The sequence below is a fragment of the Colias eurytheme genome, chromosome 2, assembly GCF_061535395.1.
Source record: "Colias eurytheme isolate Ceu_HAF_F1 chromosome 2, ilColEury1 Martin Lab GWU primary, whole genome shotgun sequence".
Lineage (NCBI taxonomy): Eukaryota > Metazoa > Arthropoda > Insecta > Lepidoptera > Pieridae > Colias > Colias eurytheme.
Genome location: NC_142981.1, coordinates 5048423 through 5061442, shown reverse-complemented (window position 1 = coordinate 5061442; position 13020 = coordinate 5048423). Strand labels below are relative to the sequence as shown.

At 32.3% G+C, this 13020-nt stretch overlaps 1 protein-coding gene across 1 annotated transcript; it reads right to left on the bottom strand.

Moving 5' to 3' along the window:
- Positions 1-1452: 1452 nt before the first annotated feature.
- On the bottom strand, positions 1453-12473 carry Zip71B (Zinc/iron regulated transporter-related protein 71B). Its single transcript, XM_090112281.1, has 4 exons — positions 12010-12473; positions 5642-5783; positions 2562-2753; positions 1453-2449 (listed from the first exon to the last, which is right to left on the bottom strand). Exons 1-4 carry the CDS (start codon positions 12169-12171, stop codon positions 1530-1532), a joined length of 1416 nt encoding a protein of 471 aa, XP_089968407.1. The 5' UTR covers positions 12172-12473; the 3' UTR covers positions 1453-1529.
- Between the last annotated feature and the right edge of the window lie 547 nt (positions 12474-13020).

Below are 13020 nucleotides of genomic sequence, written 5' to 3'. Positions count from 1 at the left end.
CAAGACAGCATTTTTTTACTAAAATTGCAAACCCTTTTTGACGTATTGCATGACACTATATGCGCTATAGCACTGGAGCAGCGACGTATTTGCTTTTGATTTCGTATTTTCTTTGACAAGGGCGACGGGCGGTTGTCATGCTCCATCTGTATTTTATTTTGTAATCGGTCTTGATCTTTTTTACAAATTGTCACAAAGATCTACGCCACGTCTACGCGGGCCAAAAATTTCAGACGTACCTACTTACTTCCCGGGGAATACCTTGTCTGTGTAGGCCTAAGGTAGTTAAATAATTGTAAATAAAATATATTTTCGTATAAAATTGTTTTATTTATTTCTTAATAACAAAACACAAAAAAAAATGATGCTTTAACATTTAAAACACTCGTCTCTGAGTGTGGCAGTATAACTACTTACAATATTATTAAGAAGAATTCGACATTTTTTTTATTTCTAAAATTATAAAATAATTATAAATAATATTGAATAATAATCGTTGATGCATTCAAATTAAAACATTCTCATTAGACATGAACGACAAATATAATATCCATAATATTCAGTCATTTCAACACACATGCGCTTTTATATAGAATGAAATATGTAGGTATCTATAATTTAAGAATCTATTACAGTTTACTAAATTATGTTTGGCCGGCAAAATCTCAAATTGGATGCGTGTACTTAATTCTGTTTATTGAAAAAGAGAGTATTGTATTATATGTTAGGTACATAATATTATGTAACACAAAATTCAAATTTAATACCGCATACTAACATTATTATAATAACTTACCTACTCAAATTATAGGTACATAACTAAATAATATTGAATGTTTTTATTAGGCTTTTAAAATATAATATACGTACCTATTGTACATAATCTTGTAACATCAATGTGATTACAGTGTTTCCAAAAAAATAACCTTCTTAGAAACAAGTGTAAATTATTATGAATTATCTATATTTTTAGGAACATCCACAATTTAATGATAAATCATGTTCAGGTTTTCTACTTATTTCATTCGTTTACGACTTATACAACCTAATATTTATAATCACTAATCAGTAATGTGGACCCTATCTTTAACCATACTTAATAAAAACCTTATATATGTATTCAATAACGTGCTAGGAAATTACTTTTAAATGCAATGTATCACTATCGTGTTTTATGTTCATTCTGTTAACTACAATGTACCTATGTAGTTCGAATTTTAGGTATTAACTCGTTGACTACTCGTGTAATAACTCAATATTAGTTCATGAGGCTAAAAACAGCAAGGATTAAAGAGGAGTGAAGACAGCATGTTCGTAGCAGTCTCAACTCTCAGCTCCTTCGGAAACTGTTACATATAGGTACTTGTAGCTGTCTAATTGAAACTTGTTTTTAACCATATTTACTTATGTTTCATGTATTTACACATTTTATTCACTATGGATTTAATAATATTTAAGTTGATGCGCATTTATTTATTAATAAATTATTATTATTATCACAACACAGTGTTGATACGTATAAAATTGATTCATTTTTCTGAACTCCTAAATAAGTATTGTATTGAGTCCTCATGTAATGCAATAAGAAGCATTATAATACCGCCTGATAGGATACCTAAAACAGCAATAACTAAATGTAAAGTTTTGCCCTTATTATTTTCATTTATTTCTGGAACTAAGTCTGCTAATGCTATGTAAAAGAATGTGCCTGCGGTTGCAGCATATATCCATTCTGAAGCGGATTCGTGGTCTTCTGCTAGCCAGATACCAACGGCCATGCCCATAAAACTGAGCACAGAGGATAGTAAGTTGTAATAGAGGGCACGTTTTATACTCATGCCTGACCGCAGCAACACTGCAAAGTCGCCAAGCTCGTGCGGCAATTCATGACAGAAAACTGCTAAAGCTGTTGCAAAGCCGGTAACAGGATCTCCACTAAATGCTGCACCTATTGCTAAACCATCTGTTAAATTGTGCAAACCATCACCTACTATAACCATAAGTGCCGTCGATGACATGGGACGTTCCACTGGCGGCTGCGGCGATCCAGGCATTATTGCGCCGAGTTCGATTGATTCTATTTGTTTGGCGGATTCAACTTTCTCCTCTTCAACTGTTTTTTCTTGATGATCATGAGAATGTGAATGTCCACCGTTAAGCGTTTGCATAATAGCTTCAACTGTATAAAATAACAAAATTGTAAGAAATGTTACACTACATTTCAGAACAGTTTCGGTTTCTTCTTGTGGTTCATTCGGTGAGCCGTGCGATTTTAATGCATGCGGTAAAAGATGCAACAAAGCATCCCCACACAGTGTTCCGACCGCGATTGCGATCAGAAAATGCAGCACATGACCAAATGCGGCTGATTTTATCATTGGAACAATCGCAACACCAACTAATCCAGTAGCACTGATGATGAGAATACTAAGAGTGGCATAAATCCACGCTGGAAATAAATGTAAATTTATACTGAATATCTGAGATGTTAATTATGTTCAAATAAATAGACGAAAACAAATGAAATATTATAATGTAAAAGGAATTTAGATTGAACTTACTCCATATTCTGTCTACTTTTGGTGAAGGCGCATCGGTTTTATAGCATGAGCGTTGGTCTAATTGGTATACTAGTGCAGGACACATTTCCAAAAATGTTTTTGGGTTGATAGTTATCACTCCTGGTTCCTTCTCCATCCCGTAAACAGTAAGTAATTCTCGTGGAGACAAACATGGTTTTTTGAGTATTGTTGCTGTGAAAATCGAAAAATTTAAATGAATTAATAAATTATTGATGTAGCTTATGTGAGAGTCACAGGAGGGATAGTCAACTGATATCTCATTTTTTCTATTGACCAATTGGATTATGGATAGTCCTAGAAATAGTCGAACTTTGACTCATAGCTGTAACATAATATATCAATTTATGTGTCAGGAAACTTGGGCTTGGGTCGATGTATGAACTAGGGTTATAATTGGATAATCGCAGCCTCTTGAACGACAAAATGCTCTTGCTCGTCTGATACGCATAACCGCTGCTCCGGCTCCTCCGTGATATGAATAATTTTATTGTAAATTGTAATACGTTAATAGAAAAGGTGATCGTGATACTCGTGGTGCATAATTAATCTGCAGCTCATTATATTATTTATTTTGAAACATTAATTCGTCGGTATAACTATTAAAACAATAGACATGCGCAAAATTATTTTTGAATGTTGATGATGCGTTTTATTGTTGTTTTTTATTACATGGGATATGTTGATTTCATGTCAATTGTAGGAAACAATATTACATCATAAGAATTAAGAGAAAGCTCGACTGCAGGTACCTATGAGTTGCTAACTCCATCGCTTTCTACCAAACAACCGGACAAGTTACTTACACCGGATTAGAGCCATTTTCTGATTTGATATTACCTACTTAGTTACTTACCTACTACTATTTCATATTTATTCAATGTAATCTCTATTTACGCTTTACCAGTCTGTGTATCAAAGGGCAAAGACCTTCAAGTAGAACGGTAAAAATCAAGATTAGTTTCTGTATACCGGCAAAAAAGTTTTACAGATTTTTTGCTCAATTGGCAAGTTTTAGTTTAGTTATATTGCAGTAAAACGTGATTTTCTTTTTACCGTCGCTGATATTTAATAGATTCCTTTTAAAATTACAAAAAAGAGCAATCTGAGGTTATGAAAATAGATAGGCAATTTACTATTAGTGATTAGGTACAGCGCGTTAATTAAAACTTTGTAATAAGAATAGGTAACCCTTTGAATAATTTTTTATAAGGTATATTACATAAGTTGATACGTACAAGGTATACTATAAAATATAGGATTAGCTAGGTGCTTTTAATCAAAATTGAATTGAATCAAATTGAGTCATTTACACTTTTGAATAAAAATTAACGTGTTTAAAAATGGAAATATGTATATTATATTTCGTATGAATTTATTCTACTAATTTTATAAACACGTTTATTACTCTTTCACGCAAATACCACTGAACAGATTTTGACGAAACTTGGCAGTTACGAATAATTAGCCTATATCCTAAACTCGAGAGTAACACATGCTGCTAGAAATATTTGCTTCTGCCATGCTTCCTGCCAGTGCAAGTGGTTTCATTTGGCTGCAACAGCGATATACGCTAGTTGTATAATGGTTAGGGAGCCAGGTGCAAATTTGGTTAACTATTTCCTCTCAAGAGATAATTCGTCAGACGCATGAGAGTATAGTATTATAAAGCCTCGTGAACGTCAGCTGGCGCTCGGTTGGGGGGGTGAGCGGTTGTAGCCTCCCACGCACATAGGAAAAAAAATACATTCATTCATTCATTTCCTCTCAGCTAAAAATTTGTCAAATTGTAGCTAACCCAATATCTCAACGAAAAAAAATAGTCAGCTGGTTACAACATGGTGTATTATACGTCAGCTGGTGTCTCGAACATGAAAGTTAAATTTAAAGAAAAATTTATTTTCCGTTATTTCCTCTCAAACAAAAATTTACCTGATGATAGCTTATATGTAACTGTGGATAAATATATATGTCAGCTGGCTGTATCTTGGTGGAAAAACCGTCAGCTGATACGGGAGGCTACAACCGCTGTTCCCCCCAACCGAGCTCCAGCTGACGTTCACGAGGCTTCATAATACTATACTTTGATGCATTTTACTAATTACCGCTTGAGAGGAACTTGGTCATAAAATCTGCTGCTGGCTCCCGGACCATAATATTATATTGTACAAATGCAGCTTACTAAACCCGTTAGCACATGTACTCAAAATTAACCATGAAGGCCAATAAGTATGGGTTCCCCTTGCATTGTCGTTACCGGACAATTTCCATTCAAGGGTATTGAAACAATAGCCAAATACAGTGACTATTTTTGGACCTAATTGAGATTTTTTTTTCTTCCGTCTTTCACACCACTTTCAAGGTTTATTAACGATTGTTCATGATATTTATTTAGATTTAGGTAGTTAACTAACTATTAACTTTTTATTGTGATTGTAGCATTGGGTATTTGATAGTAGTGAACGAGTTCAGCGGGTAGACATGATTAAGGTTTACTTTTAAGTGTATTGCACGACTCATGATGCGAAGCATCAGAGAGTGCTTTACGATCGAAAAATTTTTTTCGCCTCATTTTTGCAGCTATTCTTATTAATATAGCCTTGTTAGTTCACGGAATCAAGATATTTTGCATACTATTGTCGAGATAATTTAATGGAGATTAATCCCATACTTTTGAAAAATTGATTTACTTCAATAGAATTGGAAAAAACACCGAAATAGGTCAAAAAATTTTCCTGTCCGTAATGTGTGAAACCTGAAAACACTATAACTTGTGAAAAAATCCATCATTTGAGTAAAATTTTTTTTTAAATATTCTAATCGACGATTGTAGGTCACTGAATGCGAATGATTAATTAATTCAGTGTCGTTTAATTGCAATTAATAAAAAACGAAAACTACAAGACTGTATATATATATATATATATATATATATATATATATATATATATATTTTTTTTTTATATTTCATAATTAAATGAGCATTATGAGTCGTGCACTTTTGGATTTTCCAAACTTTTTTATTATTTTTGCAAAGGTATCTGAAATAATTAAATACATACAAGAAACGGGTGATCTTCGGTGGCGATGTTGCGTGTCGTGCAATTGTTTGAAAGTGCCGTTTATTCTGTGGAGCGCGAGGTCATGCGGGGAACTGAACACGCGCCCGCCCAACCCCAGGTTGTCGAGCAGGTGCTCGAATCCCTGGAATTATAGAAAGGTTTTTGAGAGAACGTAGGTTTTCCTAATTGTGCTCGAGCTCCTGGAATTATGGTAAGGTTATTGAGACTGTATAAATTATAAATTAATCATAAAAATAAATGCTATAAACGGTAGATCTGTTGTTTCTAGATGACTAAATTGCGACTATGTTGACGCTCGCGCTATGGATATAAGCAAATTGAATTTCTAGTCGTAACCCTAAATTTTTTCGACTCGCTGATAAGTTCGTGTATAATTTACCTACATGGTAAATTGATACATAATCGGCAAAAATGGCAGACGGCTATCGGCATTCAGCAGTGACTACCAGCAGGCAGCACAGTATTACAAATTACAATAGTGCTACCAGTGTAGTCAGGATAGAATAGTGAACACAAATATATATTGTCACAATATTCAATTAAATAATAAGACGATTTAAAACGGGAATCTAATATACTGAAAATATATAAAGGAAATAATTCCATAAATATTCGTTTTTTTAACAGTTTACTAAGATTTCAGTCAAGTTGAAGGTTATGTTATCAAATAGCTAATTCTTATACGTATATACATATATGTACATATAAAGGTAATACTGAATACAGATAGCCGTTGGTAAATATTTACAAGTAGGGTTGATGGAATGCCATGTTTTTTATACCTAATCAAATGTAACGATAAATGACTATAGGTAGTTGGTACTCTATAAAACTTCTACAATTATTGTGATAAATGTAACAGTTTACTTTATTAATAGTTCTGTATTGTATTAGGACATATTACCACAGATATTAATTATTATTTATATAAATAGTACCTAGTTACATACGTAAATGTTAGATATGACACACATACAATGAGCAGCCATCTAATTTAAAATTTGTATAATTTGAAATTATGGAATAGGAATTGAATTTATCATTATATATTGATATGAAATAACCCTAAATAGCCTTCCATGGTCCACTATTCTACAGGAATATAGGAAAAAATTTGCAACGCATTGGATTCCGTTTGTCCTAGAAGATTAATATTGTGATCGATTGTCAATCCATACCTACTTCCATACTAATATTATAAATGCGAAAGTAGGTAACTCTGTCTGTCTGTCTGTCTGTTACTCAATCACGCCTAAACTACTGAACCAATTTGCATGAAATTTGGTATGAAGATATTTTGATACCCGAGAAAGGACATAGGCTACCTTTTATTGCGAAATATGTACCACGGGCGAAGCCGGGGCGGACCACTAGTAGCCCATAAAAAACATACAATACATTTATTATTCATCAATGTGATCTGAAATTGTATTTCTTTCTTTATACATAATATTATAAGAGATTGGATTATAAATTATTTTATGCTATCAAGTGGAAAGGCCATTTTTTATTATGATAAAAAATAAATACATATCTATTGTATAGCAAAATACGTCTTCCATACTAATATTATAAATGCGAAAGTAACTCTGTCTGTCTGTCTGTCTGTTACTCAATCACGCCTAAACTACTGAACCAATTTGCATGAAATTTGGTATGAAGATATTTTGATACCCGAGAAAGGACATAGGCTACCTTTTATTGCGAAATATGTACCACGGGCGAAGCCGGGGCGGACCACTAGTAGCCCATAAAAAACATACAATACATTTATTATTCATCAATGTGATCTGAAATTGTATTTCTTTCTTTATACATAATATTATAAGAGATTGGATTATAAATTATTTTATGCTATCAAGTGGAAAGGCCATTTTTTATTATGATAAAAAATAAATACATATCTATTGTATAGCAAAATACGTCTCAATTATGATTATTACGTCCGCGTCATGATCGTACACAACTTGTACACAATTTTATAGGAAACATAATTTCATCAGTTTAACAATTTGTGTAAAGGACATCACGGTTACGGTTCCTTTCATATCAAATATGAAATAACTGAAGCGTATATCTATACTTTGAACCACTCCTTCATGTGTACAAAAAACAATTTACTTAAAAATTTAGGGAACCATTGGCCTTTAAAGTAAGAGCACTACTACACTACCTACCTAACTACCACATCAATTTTCAAATACATAGTTTAAACACAAAGTGCAGATCTTCATCAATTCATCATCAGATGATGATGATACTTAGATAATCCGTGAGTATGTGTATCTGTTTTCGATGGTGGTAAATCATAATATTTGCGTGTTTGAAAACTTATCTTTAAACCCCATTAAAATATCATGATGTTTAGCATTGTATATCTTATTATTCATGATTATTTAGTCGTAGCTGAAGTGAGCGCTAAGGATTAAAAGCATTCATTATCTTTTGAGCAAAGTGGTGTAGCGAAAATAAATTAGTTACATTTTGGAAATGACAAATACTTATGGCGTGAAACTAATTTCATAACAATTTTCTTTGTAATTGTTAGGACTATTAGTAATGTTTACTTACGTACATTTAGGTAAGTATTGTTATTTTATATTGTAGATACTTAAAATACCTATATTATGACGGCACGTAACAGACAAATGCGGATTGTCCTGTATGTTGATAAGGTGTTTTACCTACAAACTACAGGTTCTACCCTCTGAGGGTTCTACAGTCTACACGTTGACACTTTGAAAACTTATCACAAACGCATTTTATTGTCGCTTCACACACTTACGCTAAAAGAAGGGAAAGAAGTTTATTTCGGTGTTTTTTATTGTAACTAATTACATATTCAATATTTATATTCAATCTTTTTTAAATAGAGCTGATGAGTATTTTTTTTATGATTTTAGAATCATAGCAAAAATACCATTTTTATTTTTTACGCGATTCACATAACAAATCTACAATGGTACCTATACCTACTTTTATTTTTTGTTTCTATTCAACTTTTATTGCGAGAACAATGGCTTGAAGTCTACTCTTCAGAACAGGTGGCCTATTCAGAAACGACAACTGAAATAGTGCTCTTATTATTTGTTAAATAACTTAAGTTTCAGTGACATGCAATAGGTCATCGCTTGGTGACAGTTTATAACACAGAACATATAAAAGAGGTGGTTTAGAACTACATTAATAAAATTTGATGAGTAGCTTGAGCACATATAGGTCTACCAGAATCTGATGGCATATTTATATTTAAGAAATAAAAGATTTTCATGTGGCAACTTATTTGACAACTATCAAATTGGTTGTCAAATTATTTGTCTTTTTTGCAGTTGATGAATAATTTTTAGGATTTTGTCTAAAAAATCTTCGAAAATGTCGAAAAAGCCGCTGTGATAACAAGCAAGAGGTGTTGTTTATAATGTGTATAGAAAAATATTTGATGAAGAAGGGTCAAACACATCACAATTTTCAATTTAGAAGATTCTAATGGTAAATTGGACTTACCCGCTTTGATACTTTCAATTAAAAAATATTATATGTAGGTAACCTGTGACACAATAAATAAATTTTGAATTTAAATTTGAATTTGAATTTGTAACTATAATATTGTTTGTTGATTGGAATATAATTTTATGAAAACTTATTACAGGAGTTTCCAATACGGCTATTCGTCAAGTCCAAGCTGTCCAAGTAAATTTTATAATGTGTGTATCTGTTAATACTTACGAAAATAAACAGTTTTATTTTATTTTTATTTTATTTTATAAAAAATTATAAGCAGGCTAGTTTTCTATCGATATAAGATCGATATAACATCGATATTTTCACATGGCATAATAATAATGAACATACAAATATAGGTATGTGTAAATAATAATATGTATTACCTGTATAAAAGTAATATGTATATTATACATGTAAGTATGTACCTATATAATATTAAGTGAATATCTTATTATTAAGTACAGTATTGTCCACTTATGTAATGTGACTAATGATATTGAGAACAAACTAAAAAATAAGCAGTATCAAGATCGTTCAGTCCATTTTCCCTAGGGTTGCACACTCAAAATTTTGATTTCCCTAATTGCCATCAGATTCTGGTTTACCTATACCTAATATTATCTATTACATAGGCTTTAATGCCAGATTATTTGACATTTTTTCCATAATACTCGGGTACCATCAGAAGGGCAATACCCGGTTCTTTGGAAGACTTACGTTGTGACTGACCAAACACATAAAATTTAATTAGAACTACTGATTAAATCTATATAATAAAAATTAATCGCAAAAAATGCAAAAGCACACTACATAATAAAAGTTGTTTTTCTAATCTTACGCGACTTCGTCATGCCATTTTCCCAAGAAACAAAGGAAATCTAGAGATACACAGTTTAATATAGAAGATATAGGTAAACATAAAAAATAAAAATATATTTTGATCATGTTATGTTATTCTTATCAACAGTCGATTTAAGGGATAATTTATATATTACGTCGTATAAATGATAACAGAAGTATTGTCATTTATATCTGACTTCCTTAGGAAAAATGTTAATATTTTAACAAGGTTTTTTGGCAGTACACTTAAAGAATATTATCACACTTAGATGTTTATTTCTAAACGTGATAAAATTCTTATACGCCATCTGTAAACATTATATTTTCCATACTAACCATACCTATAAAAAAATAGGAACTTGGTTTTAAAACGATCGGAATGGCAAGTTTATTGAATCTCTTGTTTTTATTACACCTCCTTCACATAAGATTATAGGCTTTATAAAAAAATGATTAATTATGTATTAAATTATACGCAATATTGTACTTCATTATAAGCCCCTACTTTGTCTACGTATTATGAAATAAGATAACAATAAGAGTTTTGAAACTTGGTGTCGGTATGAATCAAAATAAAATCGATTGATATACTTTTAGTATAATAGTTAACTGTACTTTTTAAACAGGTTAAAGATTTTACTAGATAATTGATAAGCGATCGATAAAAGATAACAAATCGATTTATATTATACATAGAGTAAGTTAAGTTTATTGAACTTCCGTTTACGAAATAGGGAAAGGTGTAGAAAACTGTCATAGAAATTTATATTTAGAAATTTTCCGTCAAGCCTGAATAGAGTAGCGTGGGATTCACATAACTTTTATTATGGTCCGGGAGCCAGCAGCAGATTTTATGACCAAGTTCCTCTCAAGCGGTAATTAGTAAAATGCATCAAAGTATAGTACTATGAAGCCTCGTGAACGTCAGCTGGAGCTCGGTTGGGGGGAAGAGCGGTTGTAGCCTCCCGTATCAGCTGACGGTTTTTCCACCAAGATACAGCCAGCTGACATATATATTTATCCACAGTTACATATAAGCTATCATCAGGTAAATTTTTGTTTGAGAGTAAATAACGGAAAATAAATTTTTCTTTAAATTTAACTTTCATGTTCGAGACACCAGCTGACGTATAATACACCATGTTGTAACCAGCTGACTATTTTTTTTCGTTGAGATATTGGGTTAGCTACAATTTGACAAATTTTTAGCTGAGAGGAAATGAATGAATGAATGCATTTTTTTTCCTATGTGCGTGGGAGGCTACAACCGCTCACCCCCCCAACCGAGCGTCAGCTGACGTTCACGAGGCTTTATAATACTATACTCTCATGTGTCTGACGAATTATCTCTTGAGAGGAAATAGTTAACCAAATTTGCACCTGGCTCCCTAACCATTAATTTAGTTGATAATTGCAAATTAAATACATTGTCACTCAATAAAAAAAGTGTATAATGGAAACTGTGAAATTTGAATTTGAATTTACATACTTATATTATTTCAAATAAGTATGTTATAACAAGTACCAATAGATAGTTTTATTTCTATATTGTCTGTATAGGTATCTACGTATCTATCTACTTTCTTTGACCGTCCTATTTTTTTGTTTTGTGATGATAATATATCCGTTCGCATTATAGTATCTATTATAATGTAGTTCTTCCATAAATATACATATTTAATTCCACAGCACACTGAAAGTCTCGAGGTGTGGGTGTTTAGTCAAATATAAAAATTTTAAGATCAGATATGTTTTAAAAACACATAAAACATTTGTTATTTTGCCAAGTGATGATTGTTTAAAATAACTTCATCCTTTATACGAAAACCACGCACCTATTGTGTAAATAATAGTAGATAATATTCTAGTTTATACATGATAATATAAGAAATAGTTACAATATTTTTTTATAGCATTTTCCAACAAAAATATTATAAACGACATCATCTTTATAATTAACGGCTTAAATATTATAATATTGTGTATCACTAAATCCCACTCACCTCAAAAGTAATGACACCTTCATAGCCATATTTATCGAATATTTTCTCAATGAAATACTGTTCTGCGGGTAACGTATTGTTTACGTCCAGATCTGGGGCGAGGAAGAGTTCAGCCGAGGCGGATCCCGCCGCCAAGAGAACGAGGCAGTACGTTGTCAACATTGCGAATACAAGTGCCCGGCCGGTGCGCCGGCGGCGTTCTCGCGCCCTCGCACCACACTATCTGGCAATCAGCGATGTGCCTCCGCGATGTGATACGACGCTCCACACGGCGTCTGACCACGTTAGACGCACGCGATTATTTGTTTATTTATCCAAGATTATCGCGAACCGAAATCATTAATCGAATGCGAATTACTAAACGTGTTTATCTGTTGAAGCGATGTGTGCGTCTGAGACTTTCACTAAACGCTTGCCGATGTCTTGCAGGCCACTTCTGGCCCCGTTACTGATAAAAAGGTGTTTACGTAGTGACCGTCGATTCATTAAAAAACTGTCCAAAAGATTAGAGCCTGTTTTATAATAAACTAGACAATCGCACTACAAGCCAATGTAACGCGAAGTAATTTTGAAGAATGAAATAAATGTTATCTTACTACTTATTTGTGAGAGCAAATTTATATCAAGGACGTGATACTGAGGTATTGTTATTAATTGCTTACATTGTCTGTAAAATTGATACCTGTTAGGTATTCCTATGATGCGATAAGTGTAAACATATTAATTCAATAATTATGTAGTAAATAAAATGAAGTTTGAGTGATAACCTCGGCTTCCGACTTCCGTGTGGTCTACGTAAGAAAATGGATATATTTTTTTAATGAAATTAGAAGCTTAGAAACTGTAGAAATATCCATATAGTTCTTCACTAGTTCCAAACCATGTCTACTAATGTATATAATAATAATATATTATACTTTCTAAGTAGGTATGCAAAGCACTTATCTCATACGAAAAAACAATTGTAGGGGTCGCTCTACCAATATTAACGTAGGTATTTTATTTGATAAT